Genomic DNA, 24,456 nt, shown 5'->3' with positions numbered 1-24,456 from the left:
AGTGTGTATGAGGACCACAGCAATTGATGCTGTTTAGTGGGGTTTGACCTACCAAAGTCATGTAGTGGGGAATTACTTTTCTGATTTAGGAAATTAAGAAAAATAAAATCACATACATATACATAGACAAAATAAAAGATTTTGATATTTATGACTTTAAATAAGTTGAGTTTAACAATATATATATATATATATATATATATATATATTCTTCTAAAATGGAAAGAAATTGCCACTATTGTGGTTGGTTTGTTTTCTTTAGTTAATACTATCATTTATCTATTAAAATAGTATTAATATCTTTTGAATTTAATATTATAATATAGATATTTACATTTCTTTAATTCAAACTTACTAGTATTAGCTATAACTAACTTATCACGATTAAGCTAGATTTTTATGGCAAATGTTGATAAGATGAATATATGTGAAAAATCTTTTTCTTCCCAAAATATTATTACCAATATATATAGATAGATATTTATTTATTTATAGATATGTGCCCACAATGTGACTGTGGGTAAGGTGTCCTTTTAAACTTTTCTGTGGGCCTGTAAATTATTTGTTTCTTTCTCTCTCTCTCTCTCTCTCTCTCTCTCTTATCAGTGATGCACAAGTTGGTGCTGAGTAGTTGTCTTTTGAAATGAAAGCGAAAAAAACATTGAAAACATGCTCACCGACTTGGAAGATCTCAGAGGTGTGACCCAAAACCTAAATCAATGAAATATTAGCTTAATGTGAATCCAGGCAGAATTAGGACTAAATTTTCCTTCTGTCTACTTGTAATATTACTTCATTTCAGGACAAATTTTAGCTCAGTGCAATCCAATCCCAAGTTGAAGCTTGGCTTTGTGAGGTTGGTTTGGACTCCATGGAGCATTTCTCCACAGCCATTTGGAAGGACCAGCTACATCTGAGCTTTAGATTTAGCTAGTTGTCTTTAAATTTAATTTTCAGGTCTCGGACATGTTTTGATTGATTGAAAATGAATGTTAGAGAGATTCATCTTCATTTGATCAAATCATAACTCCAATGATGTAATAATGCTTGTATTCTAACTTATTATTATTTTTAAATAAAAAAGAAATTATATTGACCTGTTAAAAAGTATATTATATGACCTTTGAAATAAAGGAACATAAAGGAAGGTTGGAAATCATTAAAATTTAAAATTATGTATAAATAATGAGTGGACTCTTAAATATATAAATATGAGACTGATATCTATTATCTTATCTTATATAAGAGACCTTTTTCAAATATTATGTCCACTATAACTATTTCTTTTTCACTTGGCTGATTTCAGACCTACCAATCAACAAGTGAACAATTAATGTTCTTTATGATGAGATCATCCTCAATAACTTTAACAATGGGCAGTAGCACTATCTACAGAGGAGAAGAAAGATGTTTGATCATTGATGTTAAATCATGAAATTTGTAGAAAGCTGAATCAGAGGTCAAATCTAAAAATAAACTTCTGTACACTTTATTTTTCATCATAGAAAAAAATGAGACTCTGTCAAATAGTTTGATCCCAATGGAAACTTGAATACACTGCTGCAAGTAGAGAGATGTTTGATCAGGTTTAGCTTGAATGGGTCCTTTACTACTTGAAGTAAGCTATATACATTTAGTTTGATTTTTCTATGTTCCTATATTCCTTTTACTCATAGAAGAATTTTATATCAAATTTCACTGTGTTAGTAATAGAAGGTGAGAAAATTTTATATTTGAAGGTATGGATATACAACTGATAGGAGATTCTACGCATGAAAATCTTTTTTATCGAAATCCTTTTGGATAACCCATGTAATCGCTCCCGACATTAGTTCTGATCACCTTGACTCGTTATAAAAAGCTTGCATTCTTAACTCTATCTAAGAAATAGTTTTTTTATTATTTTTCAAGTCGTTCCGTTCCTTAGTATCAAAGAACTTCTATCAATACATCCTCCTCACTTGTCTCTCGACATCCTATCTTTTATAATTCCAAAGTTAGATTCCGATTCTCTCCGAGTCCTCTCAGATATTCAACACACACAATTTGACTTATCCAAATGAAACACTTACTCTTAAACCATCGTTACAACAACATAGGCTGAGGCATATTTACGGCAGTAACTTCATGTGAGTAAAAATGCACCACTTGACTTGCAATTTCGCGTGTGCCGATCGTGTTTCGTTTGTATTTGACTACGCCTAATCGATGAATCAAGAGACTCGATTGGTCAACCCAGTTTGATCATTTTTATTACATATAAGAAAAATATCATCTACCAAAAATTAAGGAAATAATTCCACGCATCTTTTTCTCTTTCTAATCAATATCATCATGATTGAAGTGCAAACATCAAAGTTGATTCGCATGAACTCGATCCAGCCCAACTCGGCCCAACTACTTCCCAACAGAGGCCTTAACGCAGATAGTGTGTCGGCCCACATCAATGACACACCGAATAGAGATGCTGTCACCGTCTCTGGGCGGTAACCCAAACTTTTGTTCCGGTGTGGTGTCACAGATGGAGCTTTGGCCGTTAGATGACGGGGTAACGCAAGACTTTCGTCGGGTGAAGAGGTGACCGGATCCGGCCATGTTGGTTTTGTGCTTCTGTGCCCTGTCCCCCCTTTCGCTCGCTCCCGAAAAAACCAGCTTTTGGGCCTCTCCGGAGTCGAAGTTTTGGAGACTTCTCACCGCAATCTCAGCCCCAACGATCGATCCAAAGGGTACAATTTATTGTTGTTTGGCGAAGAATTTGATCGCATTCCGTTGCCCTTTCTTCATTTTGTTTTCTGATTTTTATGTTTCTTCGGACATAGTGATCTGATTTTGGGATCACCGGAATCGGAGGCTTCGTCTCGACCCGTTTCTCATTTGCATTTGTGTCTGGATTGCTGGATTATCATAAGGGATTTACTTTATTTTTATGGGTCGGTTACGTTCTTGCATTCTTTGCCGGTTAGGGTTCTAATTTGGGCCTACTAGACGGAATTCTCGAAGTTGTTGCAATTTGAGGAAATGGATAGACTATATTCGATCTCGTTGTCGGTATTACAAGTGTTTGCGTTGGATTTTGGTCGATTGATCTGTCTGTGTTTGTAGTTCTGTTTGATATCAATGCTTCCTGTATGTTGATTAGAGTTAGATGGATTGCCCTAAGTTGCGATCGGTTTTATGCTTGTATCCGTTTTGTCACTAGGAATTCTAATGGGTTCTTTTTCGTTGATTAGGTTTTTCCCTAGCGGTAATAAAATGTTTAGTGTAAAAAAATCTGTGCTTTAGTATATGGTGTTTTTGTACTTAGTACCATCAGCGAAAATTGGTGTGTTTTCCGTGACTTGTTTTTGGTACGATTGGTTCTGAAGGTGTCTTTTTGCCGCTCTTTCTTCTCAAAGATGTAATTATTCTCTTGGGAACACTATTATTAGACACTACTTCTTTTGGCTTGGGAAAATAGAAATGCATGATTTTTTTTTTCCTTTCTCCGTGAATGGAAACAACTCATTGGTAATTCACTGCATTTATGACGAGGTTCGATGCAGAGTTGTGTAGTCAGTAACTGTTACTGGCTACACTAATTCAAAGAATACGGAGCTTAATGCATAATCAAAATTTTCCATTTGAAATATTCGAAATAATTTTGTTCAAATATGTAACTAAATGGCTTCTACCTAATTGTTTAAATATGTATAATCAAGTGTTTTCTTCTTTCTTTCAGCTCAGAGTAATGGAGTTGGGTTCTCCCAACATGGAGGATGGGACTCCATTTAAGTCAGAATTGGACGTTAACTCACATGGAAATAATGATGGAGAGGGAACAGAAAATTTTCAGAATGGTAACAAGGAACCTGAAGGGATGCAAGTTTGTGTGAATCAGGAGAGACCTGAATCACCTGTGCTTCCTGTTGATGCTGTCAGTGAAGGACTTCAATCACCTGTCTTAAATTCTACTGCTTCACCATCTCCCATAAACAAAGTGCAAGATGAAGATTTACCAATTGAGTCAGAATATGATGATGATGTTGAAAATAGAAGTGTAGTTCACAGCATTGAGGAATTGAGATCAAATGTTAAGTATCATGAATACCAGGAGGAGAAACAGAGATCAAGTTATAACATTCAGTCTGGTGATCTTCTTGATATGTGCACTGATCAAACAGCAGAAGATGAAAAGAAATTAGGAGATTCAGATCCATACCTCCATCGAGTTACGTTGTCAGTTGACAACAATTCAAACTCTCAATTGGAAAAGACTGATTTTGATAATGATGGAATGGAAGATGGAAACTTTAGTCGAGCTGATAACAATTTGAATTCTCAACCAGAAAAGCCTGATTCTGGTAATGATGGATTAGAAGATGGAAACTTTAGTCAAGTTGATAACAATTTGAACTCTCGACCAGAAAAGCCTGATTTTGGTAACGATGGAATAGAAGATGAAAACTTTAGTCAAGTTGATAACAATTTGAATTGTCAATCAGAAAAGCCTGATTTTGGTAATGATGGAGTAGATGAAAACTGTACTCATAATATAGAAATGAAGGACAAAGATGATCATATGATGAGTGTGGCACATTCGGATAATGTAGAAATGATTAAAGAGTGTTCTGCTGGGCACTCTCCTCGTCCAACTCGAAAAGGTACACCGTCATCACCAGAGAGGGAGTTGTCTGTTCCTATGGCGAGATCTCCCGACAACAAACCATCAGCAGCAGAAGACCAGTTACCTACTGAAATCAGTGATAGAAAAACAACTCGTTCTCCCAAGCACACACCTTCTCCTGAAAAACGTGCAGTGGGCCGCAAGAGAACTCGTGACAGTTTTTCTCCACCTGCAAGACGCAAATCTCCTCCAGGAAGAATGGCACATCGGGATGCTCATCGCAGAGACTCTTCTCCCAGAAAGAACCTGCCAGCTTCACCTCGAAAACGAGAGTCACCACGAAGGAGAGATAGGTCAAGATCACGCTCACCTGTGAGGCGGAAGGATCCTTCTGGACACAGAAGAGATCACCGTGGTAGATCTCGGTCCAGGTCTCCCTACTCGAGGGATCACCATAGAAGGTCTCCAAGGTGATTTCATTTCTTATGTTTTACTATTATAAGGATTTAAGTATCTGCCTGTAGCTTTTAGTGGTACAGAATCAGAGCAGAACTGTACTGTCTATTTCTGGGAAGCCATATAAGAAAAAATGGTTGATGTATCAATTTACTTTGGCAGAGTTGGTATACTACAATCAGTACAGGGTCAGAGTGGTGCAAACTAGTAATTAAATACATGATTAATTCTTTTTCTGGTAGCTTTTATATGCTCTTAACTTTCTTGGACATTAATTTTTGGGAACCAGAAAACATGGTTATTTTGAGGTAGGTTATTATCCCACTTGTTGAATATTCAAGGTGTCTCATGTCTCAGTCAATTTTTTCTAGCAAAATTAAGGGTTTATTAGCTACCATTCAATTGTGACAAGTTATCTATTCATGTGTTAGGCGAAGGCATTCTCCAGGTCGTAGATCTCCTCCAGCAAGTTATCATTCACGTCACCGCTCTCCAAGGAGGCCTTGGTCACCACCAACTAACCGCAACACTGGTGTGGGTAGGCCTGGAAGGAATTTATTTGTTGCAGGTTTTAGCTATGTTACTACTGAAAGAGATTTGGAAAAGAAGTTCTCTAGGTTTGGGCGTGTGACAGATGTTCGGATTGTTCGTGATAGAAGGTGATTTTTTTCCCCCTCCAGTGAACTCTAACTTGCACTCATTTGAATTTAGTTACTCTTGTATTCTTAATTTGGCAATTTTATTATGATGTTAACAGACAGCATGAATTGTCTCGTTATGGTTTCTTATTTATTTATTTATTTATTTATTTCTCATTGACTGAGTAATAACTTGACATCAGCAGTGCATTAATTCAATATCTCTAATAAAATTGTGCATGAAGTAGATGCATCATCTTGGATGTCTTTGTGTTGGCAAGTAGAATAGTGACCTTTTTGTTTGGACTTTGGAGTATAGATACTATTGACTGCTACATCAAATTGGGGTTGGACAGAACTGATTGTTAGAAAAACTACAGTTCTTGTTGCTTTATGTTAGAGTCCATCATGGAAGATCATTTTCTGTTACTTTAGTTTAAATTGATTATGAAGACTGATATGTAGTTATGTACTATTGTAAATGAGACATGCAGGTCATTCTTTACTGATATTTCGCATGGTTATTGCTTATCTCTTTCTCTATTTGAGGTCATATGCTTGAATTTTGAGTCGTTTCCCTCAGTAGTATTAACTGTTAAAGCACCCAAGTGGAGGACCACGTTTTAGGTTTCTTTATGTAAGGAAATGATCTGATTGACATTCTTTGAGACCATGTATCTTGTGTAGTAGAGCTATAAAATGATTTGGCCATACATACTGTAATTCAGATTTAATGGTACCAACATGGTGATGACATTTTTGTCCATAATCTCACTTTTACAAGTCTTGTGCAATGTGCATCCTCTAAACATAGATAGTGACATTCTGTCCCATTTTTAAAATTTTAAAAGAAAATTTTCCAATTTCATTTGGTAAAAGGGGACGGTTCAATTATTTAGCTTTACTTTGAGAAATGTACTTTCAGAACAGAATTAAGATAAAAATGACTTGTCAGTAAAACAATGAAGTGAAGTTTGAATGTCTGGGCAGTTGGTCCATATTATCATTTTGTTATACAGAACATCCAAGTTTTCGTATTATAGTTTTTGTAAAGATGACAACAATCATCTCAAAAATACTATATCCAAAAGTTTGTTATACTCCAATTTTGTTGGAGAATATAGTTATGTTGCCTCTGGTTTCTGATGTACACTTTTATTTGAGCACATAATCATTTGTAACAATGCCTTGATGAGCCATTCGAATTCAATCTGAGAAATAATTTATAAAAGAAAAGAACAATGCATTGGCATTGTATGCCTTGATCTGTCATTTTGAGCCATCCACAGTTCCACACAGATAATCATGATCCTATCCTGAGGCAAATGCCAAAGTAGCCCCTTTTTATATTATTCTTGACATAGCATTCAAGGATTTACCAATTCTTTTTCTTTATGTAAACTGACACACTCGTGTTTGCCTGCAGGAACTTGGTTATATCTACAAAAGAATTATAAAACAGTAGGAAAATAAAAATTATCTGCTAAATTTATTAATAAGATCAGCTCATTGGAAACCAGTTGAAAGGTGCTTGAACTTGCTAAGAGTACAAGCTTCATTTTGAATTCCATACTTCATTCTTCTTGGGATAATTTGTTGATATTACTAGGCTTCCAGAAGAGGACACAAAAGACATTGTAATTACTACTTTAGTTTTGAGCATCATTGCTTCACGGTTGCATTATGTTATATCTATGTGAATGCCTTTTGAAACATACTGAATGGTAGTCTGTCCAATCAATTATGAGTGACACATTGCTTCTTGCTTTACACTTCAAACATTCTGGCACATAGCAGTGGGAAAAGATACACGTGTCAAGAAATTTAAAAGTTAAATGAATCTACCACCACGGTTGTTGAAAAATTTCAGATTGCAATTGGGCAAATAAATTTTTCTTGCTACCATTCCTATTTCTTTCAGTGAAGGTCTGCTCTGGCTAAAAAATAGCATATGTTAAATGTAGAAGAGTATGCTTTGGTTTTTCTTTCTTCTATAAGTTTAGAGCTTAAGTTCTACTAGCTGTTACTGTAGTTTGTACTATATGGTCTAACTGCGTTTTTAACCTCCAAATATCTTTACTTTTTTCTTGCAACTTCAGTTTTGGAGTTTAATTTGTATTTTTTATTTAAAAAATTAGTTTTCTTTTATTTGCATTAAATGATGTATAAAACACTCTCACATGGATTCAAATCCGAGACCCATTAATTGGTCAATAATACACTAACCACTAAAAAGTCTCAATCAATTTGAACTTGAGACCTGCAATAAATTAATTGTGTAATAAACCAAGATGTCTCAACAGAGGCAATCTGCATCTTAATGTTACATTGGTTTGTTTGTGCAGCTATTTTTCTTTTGATGTCCTATCTTTCATGGGTTTATTTTACCTTTCTGTTCTGAAAGTTCACATACTTATATAGTTATATATATATAGGTCAGGCGATTCTCGTGGCTTTGGATTTTTATCCTTAGAAAGGGATGAAGATGCTGATGCTGCCATACGTGCTCTTGATCAGACTGAATGGAATGGCAGGATTGTTCTGGTGGAGAAATCTAAGACTTCTGCTCGCTGAATGATCTCCTTTTGTGTTGTCATAATTGGAGAGATAGGGGAACTTTTCAGTTTTATCAGTTTTATTTCGTACCAAAATCCTTCCAACCATATGACATAGGTCATGCTATACGGCAAGTATTACTTAGGACCAAACTCTTGATGCTGTAGTATGTCTACTTTTTCTTCTCATCATAGAATTATGTCTTCATTAGAAGTGTTATAAACTTGAAATATTTTGGATCATGAGAATACAGCTGAAACTAAAGTGATTCAAATTTTCAATTGATGACTGGTCTATATGAAATATTCTTTCAGGGTTTAGCAGCAGATACGAATTAATGTAATTGTACCTTATCTTTCTTTCTGGGAAACTCCACCTTTAAGAGCACTGTTCATTACACTATCCGAGGCCTGAATCTACTATTTCCAAGTTGATTATTTGCAAGTCCTCTTTGTCCTGCTACATTATCTAAGGTCTGGTGCTTTTCAATGCTAATGTGAATAGGCTTAAATCCTATTAATGAAGACATTCTTTTGTGGTATGATTTCTTTAATTAATACATAGTTACTCATTTTATAATTCTCTAGATACTTTTCGTCTGCAGGACATGTTTTAACTGCATCAAATCGACATGGATGTCTCATGCTTAGTTTGTTTTGGTGCACAAATTGTAGCCAGAATAGTTAGCTTGCAATGACGGTAGATATCATGCTTGTGAGCTTGGTTTCATTTCTTGGAAAGTGAAGCCACATGGTTGTAATTGTATGGTCAATTGCTTCCCTACATCTCCATTATTTTATTCTGTTGGTCACTTTGACTGCATTATACATTTTTTTTGGATTTTCTTTAGCTGCAGGCTATGACTCAGCAACTTTGTAAATATGAGATTGATGAACTGAACCATATGTTACTCAAGCACCTTTTCTTTTTGAAAACAATTACATATTAGTTGTACATGATGTAAGAACACAGCCATTGGAGTTCCCGTACCATTTTTATTTGACAGTTCGCCTGGTAGACTGGATTAAGAAAAATGCAGGGACCTAGCTGGAGAAATGGATGATCATGATGAATGCATTTGGGAGTACTGACTACCCTTGGTATATGTATACTGGCCATACTCATTTTGGTTTGTGTTGTTATCCTGGCAAATTTTCATCTGAAAGTATTATAGATTTCTTGTACAGCTGTTGACCTGGGCTCTTAGGAACTTGAATATTTAGTACATAGCAAACAAACAAACTTGCCCAAGTTTCTCTTTTCTAGAGAGATGATAGGATGCATTACTAGGCAGCTGAAGATGTGCTGATAGTGGCATGTCAAGTTTGGCCAAGAGACCTTTTAGAACATGAATGCTGCATTTATTTTGGTTCTATTTAAAAGACTCGGAATGTATTTAGAGTGGTTCATGCATTTATTGTGGTTGTTTGTGTTGTTAAGTGCACATGCGAGTGTATGATTGGAACTGGCTGTTGTCAGTTCCATTGGAAGATAGCTAAGCATAATTTAAAGCTTGAAGGCAATTTTATGCTAAATTAATAGGACAAATTTTGTATTATTATTAGATACGTAGCTGTTTTGATATATTCTTTTAGTTCTAAAGTTGCTATTATTCTCTTTTAATTTATGTTCCTTAGTCCTCCTGCAAGACTAACATGATAAATTATCATGATGTTATTAATGTATATGAAATATTTGTTATTAGATAAGTAGCTGTTTCAAAGTTAATTTAGTTTTCATGAGGATATGATAATAACTTGAATGTTTGGTGTATCCTCCCCTCTCAAGATTGTTTACAAATGACAGCAAGTCTGACTGGTGTTGAATTATTAGATTAAGCAATGATATCTTGGGGTGTAGGGAGGGAGCAATCTGTTAGCTTGTGTATTACTGAATGGAAAAAAAAACATTGAAGCTTTAATATAATTGTTTTTACAGCTCTAATATTCTTTTGTGATTATGAATTTAAGTATCCAATAAATGGCATTGTCATATAATTATAATATTATTTTGTTGTATTTATTTATTTTTTTGACAAGTTTGGGAAAAACAAGAACCATAAATGCAGTTTTGCTGACAAATACTGTTAAGACTTGATTTGGTGTCATGATTGTTCTGTTAAAAATTATCTTGTCTTAAATTTACAAGTTAGAAAACATGAAATCATTAGTTTTTTTGTTTCACATGCAACTTCTTCAGAAATCATTCTCACGGTTTCCTTTGTGGCCTTTTTCAGAGTTGAATCACACTGCGTTCTAAATTGTGTTCTGTTATGTGTTTGATCATTTGACTGGTGGAGTGATTCAAAATTTTATCAATTTGTTCTTCCTTTTTTTTTTTGTATCAAAAGAGAGTTATCAAAGAACACTCAGGTGAGTCTGCATCAGTGTTGTTTAAGTTGAAATTTTGACATGCATCTTTGTTTCTCATGGTTGTATTAATATGGTTCAAGAGATGAATATGAGATAAACTGAGGCTGGTGAAGCCAGTCTGCTCTCCCTCTCTCCTTCTTACCCACACATTCAGTCACTCATTCACAATACGAGTGAATTCTAACATTTTAATAGCATAGGCTACATTCTGATATGTAATAGAATATGATCATGAATTAGACATCTATAAGTCGCTTGTTCTTCAACTAGTGGACGCATTGATCAGAACAATCCAACTCAATGTGGGTCAAAATAATATTTTTTAAGTAGTTCTAACCATGATTAGATTTGAATCAGAATTAGCTCAATAGTTTCAAACCAACTTGAAATCAATCCTAGATGGTTCGGTTCTAATTTTAAACTGGCTAAATGTGATAAAAAAAGATGTAGGCATAATGCTTAAATATTTAGATTTAAAATCTATAAATTTGGTTTGAATCTTGATGGAGTATTTAGCTTTATTAAAATTTTTTATAATTTTACTTTGTTATGTCATTTTTTTTAATATCATTACACTTATTATAGTTATAATCTATTTTTTATTTTAAAAATAAAATTATATTTTTATATTTTAAATTGTTTTTAAAAAATAAAAAATTAGTGATCTGAACTGAAATCAAAATTGACTGTTCTAATTCTTAGTTTCGAAAAATCAAAATCGACTATGGCTACTCTAAAGTTCTTCATATATATATATATATATATATATATCTCAAAACTATCGTGCTGTGTGGCCATTCATGGTGTATATTGGTGGGGAGGGATGAGTCAGGCCTGAAACATTTCACGGTAAGACTGTTAGTTCGTGGTTGGTGACTCGGCTGAACGGGTGAGGTGAGTCGCCCCTGGGCTGGTTTCACCCTACCAACGCTGTAACTGTGTTATTGGACTGAGCAAGGAGAGAGATATGGCGTGGAGCGCTGCGTGGTCCGCGGGAGTGCTGACGATCGACCTCCGGGTGCTGCGAGCGCGGGGGCCTCTCGCCGCTGGCCTCTGCTGCGCCTCCGTAGCCGCCTCCCGCCTCTGGTCCTCTACCCCCTTCAGGCCCATCTTCGCCTCCATCTCCGCCTCCGCCTCCCCCACCGCCGGTAGCGTCCTCCCCCACCCTTCCTCTAATAGCTTTTTTCTTGGTCTTCATCTGGGTATGTTTATGAATTTCAAGACTGTCTTTGGATTCTGTCGCCTACATATGATTTATTGGAATCGGGCTCCTAGTTTTTCTCTAGAGTGAAGATAAGATAATTATGAGTCATTTATTATTGGTTTTGTTTATGATGCCGCCGAAATGTATGTTTCCACATCACATGTTTGCTTGAATGTGCAAAAAATAAATTGATAAATATAAACAAAAATAATGTCTTCGTTCTTTCAGACTCTTTTCTTGCGATTGACCCATATACTCGAATTTCATCAAGTCATTTTGACATAAAAGGTTTCTTGATAGTAAAAGTTCATTTAAGATGTTGATTATTGTATGTCTCTATTTGGCAATGATCATTCACATTTCTGTAAATGAAGAAACGTACCAAGACCTTGTCAAATATGTAAAGTTAAATAGAGAGAGTTTCTTTATGTGATACTTTGGAGTGAAAGCCAACCGTACAAAATTGGATAAAATGATTCCAAGTAGCATTTGGTAAAAACTGCAATTATTTGAGTCATGATGTTAATTTTTGTTTTGAATAACATGATTTTAACCTAATAATTTTTTACAAGAAATATTTAAAATAATAAATTGTAGAGTAATAACCTATGAAACTGACAAAAACTTGATAATCGAGAAAGTAATATCAACTATGTACGTGTTATCTAACTTTTAGAGCTGAGAATCAAAATTTTGACTTTGTTTATCATTTTGAACATCATAAATTCAGTTGTATTTTTGTGGAAAAACCAAGAGAAATAATTCATATTTAACAAGGATTTAAATATTGAGTGGTCCAGTTCTTATCAACCATTATTTCCTGATCCAATCAAACATTTGTATCAAAACATTATAACTCCATATCGTAAATGTATGTTCATTTTTATTTCTTTATTATTTTATTTTATGATAATGATCAGTATAGGTTGGTTGCTGATAGGATAACGAACCAGATATTGGACCAGCATTTAAATCCTTGCTGATTTACCATAATTTTGTTGCATTCATTGCACTACATGTTTTACTTTCATGTTACTGAAATAAATATTTTGATGATTTGAACTTTTTTCTTTTAATGTTTTACATCTATTTTATGAAATGCATGATTAATTTTGAGTAGCACTAAATATGATTTATTTCTTTCACATTAGTTAAAAAGGAGGCTGTTCAGACAGAAAAGGCACCGGCAGCATTGGGGCCATATTCTCAAGCTATCAAAGTCAACAACCTTGTTTTTGTTTCTGGTGTTCTCGGTCTTGTTCCTGAGGTTTGTTGTAATTTTCTCATTTCTTTCCCCTTTGGTTTTGCTTCATATTGACTATCTTGCAACACTCTCTTTACTTTTCCACATCATTATTATTTGGCCATCTTTTCGCAGACAGGAAAATTTGTCTCCAACAACATTGAGGAGCAAACAGAGCAGGTAGTTTAATTTGTTAACAATTTGGAGGCTAGTTGCAGCAATTTTCCAAAGCTGCTAATATTTCATGTGCACTGTTGGAAATATTTTCCTAATATAATTTCAGTAAATTGTCTTGCTGATTGATACATTTAATTGCATATATTCATTTTGTGCTTATTTTCAGAATACGAACTACATTTCATGCCTGTTTTGTGAATCTGATGTGTTTATGAAATTTTCAACCAAGAATAGATGATACAAACATCCAATATGTATACACCAGTGACATGTGTTAATGGTACAACAGTCCTAATATATTTTGAATTGTCTGGCATGCATTAGGAAATATCCAACAGCATATCCAGTGCACAAGGCTCCTGCTACTGTGGAGTCTGGGGAGGATCATTGTACACAGTTTTATCTTTAAATATTTAAATATTAAGAAACATCCAACAAGAGTGAAAATCTGATTTGGACACGAGTTTCTAGAAGTGTCATGCTTTGTAGCTTTCTAATGAATCACCCAATTACTGTTTTCTTTCATCTGAAATGTTCCTTTAATAATGGCACGAATTCACAGATTCATATTTATAGGTAGTGCACTGATTTACTTAACTCTGTTCCATCCTATTGAATCCTTCCACACTTGTCATCTGATTAATTCTATAGTGCCCACAAGTTACCCTTAAAAAGTGCCTAGAACTGGAAGATGGGTCTTCTCAGATTCATTATGATTTTAGTGATGTCACAGATCTTCATGGAGTGTCCACCTTGTCTTCTCCAAAAAGGAAGTATATCCATCAGCTTGCTTGTATGTGCTTATCAATGGAATCTCTGGAGATCAGGGAACAATAGGGCAATTCTGAAGTTAGACATGTTGACAAATAATGCTTGTCGGTTCAGATTTTGGTTTACTTCTTAATACTGAGAGAACAATGATAGCTGGCGAGAAAACAAAAATTATAGGAGAGATGGCTTTCTGACTAACCTTTTACCTGCAAAACTGGTCTTCAAAAGTTAACGATCTCTGCTAAGTCGATGGTTAAATAGCTTTTCATTCCTCTGCAGCTCCTATAGTTGGTTTCATAATCATTTGTACCATTCAGAGATCATGAATACATCCCCTCAATCTTTAGCATGAATTATATGGCTCTTTTATGTAACTGAACTGTTCTATTTTTTTCTTTTTTGTAAAAACATCTTTGCATTTTGCATGACAGTTTGGATAAGTTGTTATAGTTGTATGGAGGATGAGCCTTCTTATAATGAGGTTCCTCAGTCACAACTTGGATGTCCAAGCTCAAGTTACAAAAATAATCTATCGACTTGTAGGGGTAAGGTTGCTTGCATTGTTCTTCTATGGACCCTACACTAGCAATAGTCTCTCGAATTGAGCCATCTTTTTTCAGTATGGTTGTCGAATATACATGTCCTGTATTATGCTATACCTACATTCTTTAGATTCCAATAAAATAAACCAGCCATTTTATGCACCTTATGTTATGCTTTTGTGGCTCTACTTTAAATTGATTTCATCTCATCTTTGGTATGTTTTGGAGTTTCAAATTGCAGGTTCTAAAGAACATGGGAGAGATATTAAAAGCAAGTGGTGCAACCTATGCTTCTGTTGTTAAGACAACAATCATGTACCAAATGGATTTGTTTCATCAACTTGATTTGTGAAACTTCATTATATTATCTATTAACCTTGTCATCTTTATGCTTGCAGGTTGGCAGACCTACAGGATTTCAAAAAAGTAAATGAGATATATGCAAAATGTGAGTTTCTGATGACCTATCTCTGTCTTTTGACATGGATTATTTTTCGTCAAATTTAAAGGTCTTGGTTCCAGACTTCCTTATCGTACAGTCCATTTCAAATTGTTCTGCATTATTTGTTTCTTCACTGATTATCATGGTTACAATAGCAACAATCTCTTGTTACTGGATTAAGTAACTAGCCTGGTTTTTTGCTAAAACATATGCTTTTTTCATGAAATTCATTTCCAGTTTACACTAATGAATTGGAGTAACTACGGTGGTATTTCTGTTAGACATTTGTTTTCTTGACAATCATATGGTTTTTTGCAAGTTAAGAATTTTTCATCAAAATGTATGTAGATTGGAGGATCAATTTTCTTGTGTTTTGGCTTCCATGTTCTCAAACAAAATCCTGTACTAGGTAGTTTCAAGCCTTTCTGATGTCGTTGCCTAATAAATTATAGTACATCTTCTGAAAAGGTCAATAAAGTTTAATCATGTATTTCTCTGGTAATGATCAAATATGCATTTAGAATTTTCTTTTCCCTTATCTTCAATTTCTTGTATATTGTCATAAGGCTAGGGTGTACTTGTATCTTTCGTTTGGATAGAGAGAAGCTTGCTCAATATGTACTTCTGCTGCAGATTTCCCATCTCCTGCACCTGCACGCTCCACTTACCAAGTAGCAGCGTTACCTATGAATGCTAGGATTGAGATCGAGTGCATTGCTGCCCTCTAATGCTGCTAGAATCATGCCTCGCATGCCAAAACTCTAATATGACCATGAATGTTGGTCGATATTTCTGAATACTTTGATGCTACTAATAAGAAAGGTGTACGGTCAACTTTTCTTGGATGAAGTCAAACTTTTACTTTTGAGACAGACAACAAATAGAATTCAATTTCTCATGCACCTTTCTTTTTTGGCTGTTACATGTTAAGCTGGTGTATCTCCTAAGAAACATACGATGTGTGTAAAAATGATAATTTGGTTGGTTGAAGGAGACTGGATGTTTTGTTTCCTCAATGGACTGGTAAACTCATGTCATTAAGCAGGTCAGCTGATGCTAAGGATAAATGCAATACTGGACACATCCGTAGTTACAGCATTATCAGAATACTTACTCAATTGCTGGAATCATGGAAGACATCGACAAGATTTCAGGTGCCAACAGTGCCTTGTGTTTAGTGTCGAAGAATGCATCTTAAGGACTCCAGAACTGTGCTCCAAAGAAATGGTGTTATACATTGTGTTTTGCTCTTCCTCTCCTCTTTTTCCCTTCCCATATACTATGTGTTAGTTTATCGGTAAATACTGATCCATACAAGTCTGGTCCAGGGAATAGTATGGCAGGTTATCAGATTTAAAACCATGGCATATATTACTTAAACTGATATGATCATAAACAGATACAGTTGAGGTATTAATGGATTAAGACACCTACCGATATCTGAAACTTTGGATATCGATCGGCTTATTCGATATCTTGACAGACCTACTCCAACTTCATCGCTGAAATTTGCTACCTTCTTTTTCTTTTCCCTCCAAGAAGATAATAAACCACAAAATATTTATTGAGATCTTATACTTCATGTTTCCTTGATACCAAAAATTGGATATTGTCTGAAGCAGTAATTTGGTTCCAAGAGCAGTAAGCCTCTGGGATTATAAGATAACTTTGTTTTAGGGCTAATTAATCTGTACTGTTACAATATGAAAAATCAGAGGCCCTCATCCATTTTTATCTTCATTGTCTAATTATCATTGCTTGAGAGTTATCCAATATCATACACTTGCATAAACATATAATGTAACAACAAGAAAGTCCATATGACATCTACTACTGATCAAGCCCATATCAGACTCTGGATTCTGATACCAAATATTAAGGTGAGAATTTTGGAGGGAGTGTCTGCTCAACAGTCCAAAGCATAATTAAGAGTACTTGGATGCTACTGCAGTCCAATACCTTAAGCATCTCCAGTTCATCCTTTCCTTTTTTATTCTGTGAAACCATTTTTCTCAAGTGATTTTAGCAGAATGTGAGAACCATACAACTGTATCTAAATCATTGAAGTTTGAGAGAGAGAGAGAGTTTGGTCCGGATCAACTAATCATCACAAGGTTGAGGTCTGTCTCCAGCAAAGCCATGCAGTTCCATGGAAAATATTCAAAGGACCTGTAAAGTCTTCTTTGCTGGAGTTACTTAAAATAGAAGTAGAAAGTTCCTGCATGGACTGCTCATGGTCAACCTTGTTCTTCAGATTACATGCCATTGCTGACTGTTCAGCTTACCTTTCCACCACTTTGGAGAGGACAACACAACTCCTTTTGATGCATCCTGACATGGATAAGAAGAGAGTTTACTGATAGGTTGCCAACTTAGACTTGGAGTATACCCAACATTGATGAGCTATATTTGATCTCTTATAATATTAAGAGAGTAGGTGAGCATGGTATTGAATGTATCACTTGGACTAGCACAAGACTGGGGATAGATTCTGAGTAACAGAGCTTTTCACACTAGTTTAGATGACCAGATTCCTTTCTGAAGCTATTTCTACACTGAACAAACCCCCTTCTTTTCTGATTCCTGTAGGTCCCCTTTTGAATTGGTCTTGTCTTAGCATGTATTATTGTCTGAGTTGAGACTTAGAATGGGTCAGATTCTTCAAAGACCTGGTCAATTTGTTTTAATCTGTGTGACCTAATTACTGGCATAATTAGGTGTCATCATTATCTGATACACTGCTAATTAATATGCACTGAATCAGTTGAAAAAAATTTACCTCATCATGCATTGACACAATCTGAAATCTAGATTATAGTTGTTCTTAAGTAGCTTAATTTCAGAGTAGAGCAACACTGTCCTTGATAAAATACCAGACTTACAAATCATAATTTAGACTTGCTTAATCTTTGTAGGTACAATGTCACTTAATGCTTAAATATGGATTCTGGTACTTGCTTCTGCAGTAAGATGAGAAACCTATGAGAGAGAACACAGGAACTAACACAATAACATAGCTAAGTCAGCCATAGATATAGAAGATGATTGTGAGTTTGTCATTTGGGATGCATAGATTTTGTTAATGGAAAGGGAGCAACTCATTAGTTGATGCTAAGATTTATCTCATAATTTCTCTATCAGCTATTTCTGTGTCACCAACCACTATCCTTATTGTTTTATGATATATGACACTTTTTTTTGGTGGCAGATTTTGTTGGTCAGCAAAATACATGTGCTTTAAGCCTTTGCTTCTTGACCTCTTCCAAGTAGCAATTACCATTTTTTTCCAAAGCAATATTATGTTCATGTTGTTACCAAATACATCAGATACATCTTTGTAAGGAGTCCACATCAACCAGCATACAATTCCAAGCTATGCATATATTTTGGACTCATCAATCTCCAGGACAACTACTGAGCTTTTTAAGAAAGCCATTCTTTTGCTTCTCCTCCCAACTTGTTTATTAATCAGCATGCATACATATCATGCAGATTTGGTAACCACTGAACATAAAAGATAGAGAAAAGAAAAAGAATATCTAACAACTTCACACTCATTTGTCAATGGACATTACTCATGTTTTAGATCTCAGCTACCAAATCCTGTTCCACTTTGATAGGACTGCACATCGAATCCATTGAAACTGTTGCCTATTGGGTAACATTCTTCCGGGTTTTCAATTGGAGTATTAATCATCGGTTATATAATGATCAGACACACTTGTCATGCATTCTCATGCTTTGCCTCCTTATTTAAATGCTTCGATTTGCTCAGAGATTTGGTGAAGGATCCATGGAAAAACATCAAAGGTTAGCCAAGGGAGCTTTGTCAAGAAATGAAGATTTTCTCATCTGTCTTTTGCCACCCTAATCTACCATGATGATGGCAGATGCTTGGAAGTTAGAACACTATTGACTTGGTAATGATCTGTGGTAAAAGTACATGAACAGTACGAATCGATGAAGGATTCTAAAGGCATGCTATGCTCATACTTAACCAGAAGGAAGACACCTTCCATTGAGGTTGTACAGTGAGCATTTGCTCGAATCAATTGAAGAATCATGCATGCAGCAAACCAAGAAGAAAAAAAGAAGAGTAATCTTTGTCCTATCTATTTAAATGTTTTGGCAAGCTCTCCTTTCAAATGGGGTGATTTAAATGCAGTGCTGACTGCTGACAATACATCAAATATGCATTAAATTCAGATGAATGAAAGAGTCAAAGTTATAGAAAGAATCAGAATTACTATTTCTAGTCTGGTCAAAGAAGGCATAACAATGAACTTTCTTTTCTATGACACAAGTGCTGATATAGTTCTTGATCATCAAGATTGCCACTCCAGGTGGCATGCACACACCTACTTGTTATACTCTTCTTCCTCTTGCAATAAAGGAAAAGGGATAAAAGAAAAGAATTATGGATAAGCTAAATAGTAGTATATTACAACTAATCAAGATGTCAATGTCTTATGACTTGGCACTTTGCTGTTTTTACAGCAAATGTTCAGCAACTTATGGAGCTCAACATAGGCAATATGTGTCAATATCTATGTCATCTCCACCAAAGGCTTACATGGTTGATGCCAATCCTGATCAAGAAGTCACTTCAATCCATATAAATTCCTGGACAACATTACTGTCAGTGGTGGCCATTCTGCACACACCATCTCCAACTTGACCTTTTCTTTATGATGGACATGGTTTTGCAAAAGCTCACCTTGAATGAGACTTGCCTTCTGCTATTTTCAGTTGGTACAACATACAGGTGGGTGCTATCATCGCAGAGAGCATTCAGAAAGACAAAGCAAGTGCAACGAAGCTTCTGAGTGTCAATCACATTGCTCATGTCATCGAGATACATGCATCATTTAGTTGTAGCAATCCTGATGAGGTTTCAAGTTATGTTCCCCTCCTAATTCCCTCTAGGTGATATGGTCATAGCTTCCCAGGAATCAGAATGAAAACTTTCTCCCAGTAAATGTGTAGGCCACTAAGAAGATAATAAGCTGTTCTGATGACAACTCAAGCAGACAAACAATGGCTGCATCTTAGAATCAATGCCACATTCTACTATAGAAGGATCAAACTCGGTAAGCAACATCTTTTGCTTGGTAATGTTCTTTTGTGCACTGTGCATTGCTGATGATCTGGATGACATGCAAGATTGACTTAAGAAGTTGACATTCAGGAAAACAATAACTGCGTTAGATATCTAAGTGCTAAAATTTATCTGCATTTAAAGATGAACTATCGGAAAACCTGAAATTACAGACGTTTTTTGTCCTATCGTTCATCAGTGGGGTGGAGTGCTTTCGATCTCGAGACACGTGCGAGGCACGTGAGAGGACGGGGTAGATTTGTCCTAATGGTTAGATTCCGCGAAAAGTCGCGTTCACACGAGCGATTACGAGATCCAACAAGAAGATTCCCGGCCGCGGCCCGTTCACACCGTATCGGTCTCTGTTGTCTGGGCCCCGCCGCCATCGACGCGGCACAACAGGTGGGCCCGCGCTGACCTGACTCCCCGCTCGGCGTAGCAGAGTGGGACTTCGCGTGACGTCTGTAGGTGTCATTTCCGTCTCTGGGCTGGATTTGTGCCTGCGATCCTTCCTTCCCCCTTCCGCTTTCATCCACCATCAAAAATGAGATCTCGACCCTCTCCGCGTCTATAAATATGTATCCGTTCGGCTGTTCTTATCCTTCCAAACACTATTCTACCATCGACATCAATTCCAACACAAGAAAACGCGATCAAGAATAAGGAGAAAAGAAGGAAGAGCATTCAATCTCGTTCTGCGACGAGAGCGAGGGGAGAGAGAGAGAGATGGGGAACTGTATCAAGTTGCAGAAGCCGGTTACATGGGTCGACGACGACGATGACTTCTGGGAATCCATGGAGCATAACAAGAAGGATCATGGCGAAGTTTTCGTGGCGCCTGTCAAGGAGAAAGGAGGCTGCGGGCGTTCGACCGAGGTGAGGATCAAGATCAGCAAGAAGCAGCTGGAGGAGCTGCTGCGACAGGACGACGGCAATGGCTTGCCGCTTCGACAAGTTCTTGCGGGCCTCGTAAGTATGCACGAGCCTGGGAAGCTCCATGACCAAGAGACGCATTGGAGGCCGAGGCTACAGAGCATACCTGAGATGCCCGAGTGATGTATGATGGTGATGATCATGTGTTTGTTTGTATTACAACAGATGAGATGCTATCCCTTTATCCCTATTTATCCATTTCAGACTTGTTTGTAGGATTTGTAGATTGGGATGATGTAAAATAGGAGAAGAAAGGGTGGTAGAAGGATTTTTGTTTCTTTGGGAGTTCTGCTGTGTTCATATCAGTTGTATATATCTGCACTTTGCTACATGTTTTACTTCTCTCTGTTTCTGATCTCTGTGCATCAAATTAGAGATAGATAGTATTAAGTAGCAAAACGAGTGATACGCTGCCAGATCCTGACATCATGTAATCTAATTTCCAAGTGCAACTATATAGAATTTGGTTGAATTTTACGACCAGGAAGAGTTGTTGGCTGAAGCCAACTGAAGCTTCTTTGGAAGCTGGAGATGTGCCCTTTAAGCTGGTACAGTTTGCAGCTAAGATGAACATGACAACTTAATTGGCTTTCTCCTCACCAGCTTTTGCTTGGCAGTCCAAATCCAAATAGTGAATTTAACTGAGAAAATTTATCTAGTTGGGTTTTGATTTGATCGAGTTCAATGTGAAGTACTAGGATTTGTTGATCAGTTGTGCCTTGGATTTCTTCTTTTCCTTTCAACTTCAGGAGGAGATGAAGGACTTGGCATTTATGTGGTACCAATGCTCTTTGATTCAGTAAACTACATTAAATATTCAATGTGGATCTTCTACCCACATACACAGGATTGAGCTGAATGAGCGGACCATATTAAATGCAGACTGGAGAGCAGAATGAACTAAAATGACAGTTTGATTAATTTACTGAATATTGTAAGAAAAGAAAGGAATGGTCATGTACATCATATAGTTAATTAAATTCCATGCCACAACATTAATTTGAGTTAAATATGAATGTCATATTTAGGCTGTTTGACTCAGTTGAGCTACTGTCTGATCAAGTTTAATATGTGAACTACTACAACCAGCAGATCTCTGACTTGAATTATTTTTTATTATTATTAACTTTAGGAGACAAAAGACTTGGTACTCATCTATTTTTCAACAACTTTCTCCAATGAAAATTGGAGTGTTACAGACATCCTTATTCTTCATCAAATTTTGTAAGCTACAAAAATTTCTTGCTAGAGTTGACCACCGGGAATTTGAACAAGAAATATATATGCAGTCACTTAATCTTCTTTGGAAGGTACAAAAAGTGGAACTCAAGTTACTCAACAGATCTACATAAACTTTTGTTTGTATGAACATTTTTTATGATGTGATTTGAATCCCAGCTCCCACAAGGTTAGATCTAATATAACATAGTCAACCACTGCAAATTTATGGTTGAAATAGTTGGAACTAATGCTACAAAATAGTTGTAGGTTTGTGTGGGGGGGAGGAAGTGGCCTCTTTTGCTACTCACAGAAGTCAACAAGATGTGGGGACTGTGAATATTTTGGCCACAAGCAACAAGATGGCATTACTATAGTGGCTCCATTTTGTCATTTGTGGGTACAGCTATGTTATAGAGAGGGGGAATGGGGAGTTAGTGCTCCACCTCTAATGGATATAGGCATTTTGTATGAGACTCAGTCTTCTTACTCATGGCACCCACTTTGAACAGATTATAATACCCTGATAGGCTGAAGAAGAAAAAGCAAAGGTTGGAACATTAGGAGGCTTACTTAATAAACAAAACATGATGTGTAGCATCCACAAATGATGAGAAATCCCTAGAAAAAAAAATTCAAGAACATCAGGTTTTGTTTATTAAGCAAGCCTCCTAAAAAGTTCAAGAATATTTAATGTAGTTTTTCAGGATGATTCATCCCTCCTAATTTGAATATATACATACCTTTGGGGAGGGTATATGATTTAATGGGGTCATAACAAGTCTGTCTCATTGCTTATATTTTGTAGTGTCATGAATGGCACTTACAAGAAGCCTTTTTCATTACTACATTCATAGTTCTGAAGAGAAGAAGGCAATTAATACATACTGAAAATGAAAATACAGTTTTGTTTTGTCTCTCAGAACACCACCAGGAGACAATTACAGCTACTACATTTCACAGGTTTGTGCAAATCCAAAGTTACTGAGTGAGGTAAAATGGTGACTTGTTGACTCTGGCTGTTTCAAATACAGGATCAACAGAGAATTTATATATGCACTCTTAGGATAATATATAGAAAGCTGCAAACTATAGAAATATATATAGAAAGAAGCAATGTACATACAAATGACCGAGCTTTGTTTAGATGTCCTTGTTATGGAATAGCTGAAGATTTCGTCAAAAAGAATATTAGAAGAATTCACTTTAGTGATCGATTTAATTACTAGCTGTTGCTACTGCATCAAATTCTTCCAAGTCTTCTATCACAAGTAAAATAAAACTTCAGAAATGCACAATCTAGCTGTGTGCCAAACTTGGTTAACTGCTTATATATAATAAAGACACACAATGCTACAATTTATTATGAACAATTCTACCAAATCTGCTCTGTTTAAGACCATGATTTCTTACCAAAACCTGAGAAAACTGTATGCCTCATATTGAATTTGATGAGATATGTTTGACTTGCATAAGACAACAAATTAACTTGTGAAACTCTCACTAGAATACCATGTAAAAGAATTCAAGTCAGGTTTAGAGTTACAGTAGCAGTAAAAAGCTGAGGTAGCACTTCCTATCATGTCTGTATTCATGTATTTTACCAGAACTAGTTAACTTCTTACAGAATGGTCTTTCAGAGCAGTAGAAAGACACTCATAACTTTCTTATATTCAATAAAATCATGCATTTACATTGCTGGTTCGAATTTCTTTATACAAGAACTTATAAAAGCATGTAGACGCATAATAGATGATCAATTTGCAATCTGAGCAAGAGATAATAAACAAAAGACCTGATGAAAGCAATGAACCATTTCATACAATTTTTGTGAATATCTTTACTTGTATTCATAATCATAGATTATTGCATGAGAGTATCTGTTAGAAAGAACAGTCGCAACAATTTCAAGAACCACAAATCTGATGCATTGCATCCACTGATACAAAGAATTATTATCTAAACCTTGTGGCTCAGATAATCATATTTAGTGTATGGGCTGAAAAGGTATCATCCTATGTGTCAATGCTGAACAACACCATAGTAGATATGAATAAACTTGGTTATGTCCACATCATCAGATGTTGGCAAGTAATATGGTCCATAAGCCATACATCCATATCTTTTCGAAAGAAGATAAGCATGGATTTCTTGGTGACTAGTTCTCCAAGCATACATCAACACTATCCCAAAGTCAAAAGGT

At 35.8% G+C, this 24,456-nt stretch overlaps 3 protein-coding genes across 4 annotated transcripts; all 3 read left to right on the top strand.

The window, feature by feature from the left end:
- Positions 1 to 2,569: 2,569 nt before the first annotated feature.
- Positions 2,570 to 8,538, top strand: LOC103989405 (uncharacterized). Of its 2 annotated transcripts, none has more exons than XM_009408233.3 (4): positions 2,570 to 2,726; positions 3,719 to 5,073; positions 5,491 to 5,718; positions 8,138 to 8,538. In XM_009408233.3, exons 2-4 carry the CDS (start codon positions 3,728 to 3,730, stop codon positions 8,178 to 8,180), a joined length of 1,617 nt encoding a protein of 538 aa, XP_009406508.2. In that variant the 5' UTR covers positions 2,570 to 2,726; positions 3,719 to 3,727; the 3' UTR covers positions 8,181 to 8,538. The 2 variants fall into 2 exon arrangements, with proteins under 2 accessions (XP_009406508.2, XP_009406507.2); XM_009408232.3 differs by having other exon boundaries at positions 8,133 to 8,538.
- Positions 8,539 to 11,451: 2,913 nt separating this feature from the next.
- LOC103989404 (reactive Intermediate Deaminase A, chloroplastic) lies at positions 11,452 to 16,020 on the top strand. The gene is made up of 6 exons (XM_009408231.3): positions 11,452 to 11,773; positions 12,981 to 13,096; positions 13,208 to 13,252; positions 14,804 to 14,877; positions 14,961 to 15,010; positions 15,638 to 16,020. Exons 1-6 carry the CDS (start codon positions 11,593 to 11,595, stop codon positions 15,730 to 15,732), a joined length of 561 nt encoding a protein of 186 aa, XP_009406506.2. The 5' UTR covers positions 11,452 to 11,592; the 3' UTR covers positions 15,733 to 16,020.
- Positions 16,021 to 20,828: 4,808 nt separating this feature from the next.
- On the top strand, positions 20,829 to 21,158 carry LOC135677546 (uncharacterized). The gene has a single exon (XM_065189908.1). It carries the CDS (start codon positions 20,829 to 20,831, stop codon positions 21,156 to 21,158), a length of 330 nt encoding a protein of 109 aa, XP_065045980.1.
- The last annotated feature ends 3,298 nt before the right edge of the window (positions 21,159 to 24,456 follow it).

The sequence above is a fragment of the Musa acuminata genome, chromosome BXJ1-6, assembly GCF_036884655.1.
Source record: "Musa acuminata AAA Group cultivar baxijiao chromosome BXJ1-6, Cavendish_Baxijiao_AAA, whole genome shotgun sequence".
In the NCBI taxonomy this organism is placed as follows: domain Eukaryota; kingdom Viridiplantae; phylum Streptophyta; class Magnoliopsida; order Zingiberales; family Musaceae; genus Musa; species Musa acuminata.
The sequence above is the reverse complement of the archived record's forward strand: the minus strand, read 5'-3'. Positions and strand labels throughout refer to the sequence as shown.

What these genes read in the sequence shown, in the direction of transcription:
- LOC103989405 (XM_009408232.3), top strand. Translation starts at nt 3,728, where the DNA reads ATGGAGTTGGGTTCTCCCAACATGGAGGATGGGACTCCATTTAAGTCA. An exon ending in CACCATAGAAGGTCTCCAAG is followed by an intron (nt 5,074 to 5,490) that starts GTGATTTCATTT and finishes TTCATGTGTTAG; the next exon opens with GCGAAGGCATTCTCCAGGTC. An exon ending in CGGATTGTTCGTGATAGAAG is followed by an intron (nt 5,719 to 8,132) that starts GTGATTTTTTTC and finishes ATATATATATAG; the next exon opens with GTCAGGCGATTCTCGTGGCT.
- LOC103989404 (XM_009408231.3), top strand. Translation starts at nt 11,593, where the DNA reads ATGGCGTGGAGCGCTGCGTGGTCCGCGGGAGTGCTGACGATCGACCTC. An exon ending in TTGAGGAGCAAACAGAGCAG is followed by an intron (nt 13,253 to 14,803) that starts GTAGTTTAATTT and finishes TTCAAATTGCAG; the next exon opens with GTTCTAAAGAACATGGGAGA. An exon ending in GTTGTTAAGACAACAATCAT is followed by an intron (nt 14,878 to 14,960) that starts GTACCAAATGGA and finishes TTATGCTTGCAG; the next exon opens with GTTGGCAGACCTACAGGATT.
- LOC135677546 (XM_065189908.1), top strand. Translation starts at nt 20,829, where the DNA reads ATGGGGAACTGTATCAAGTTGCAGAAGCCGGTTACATGGGTCGACGAC.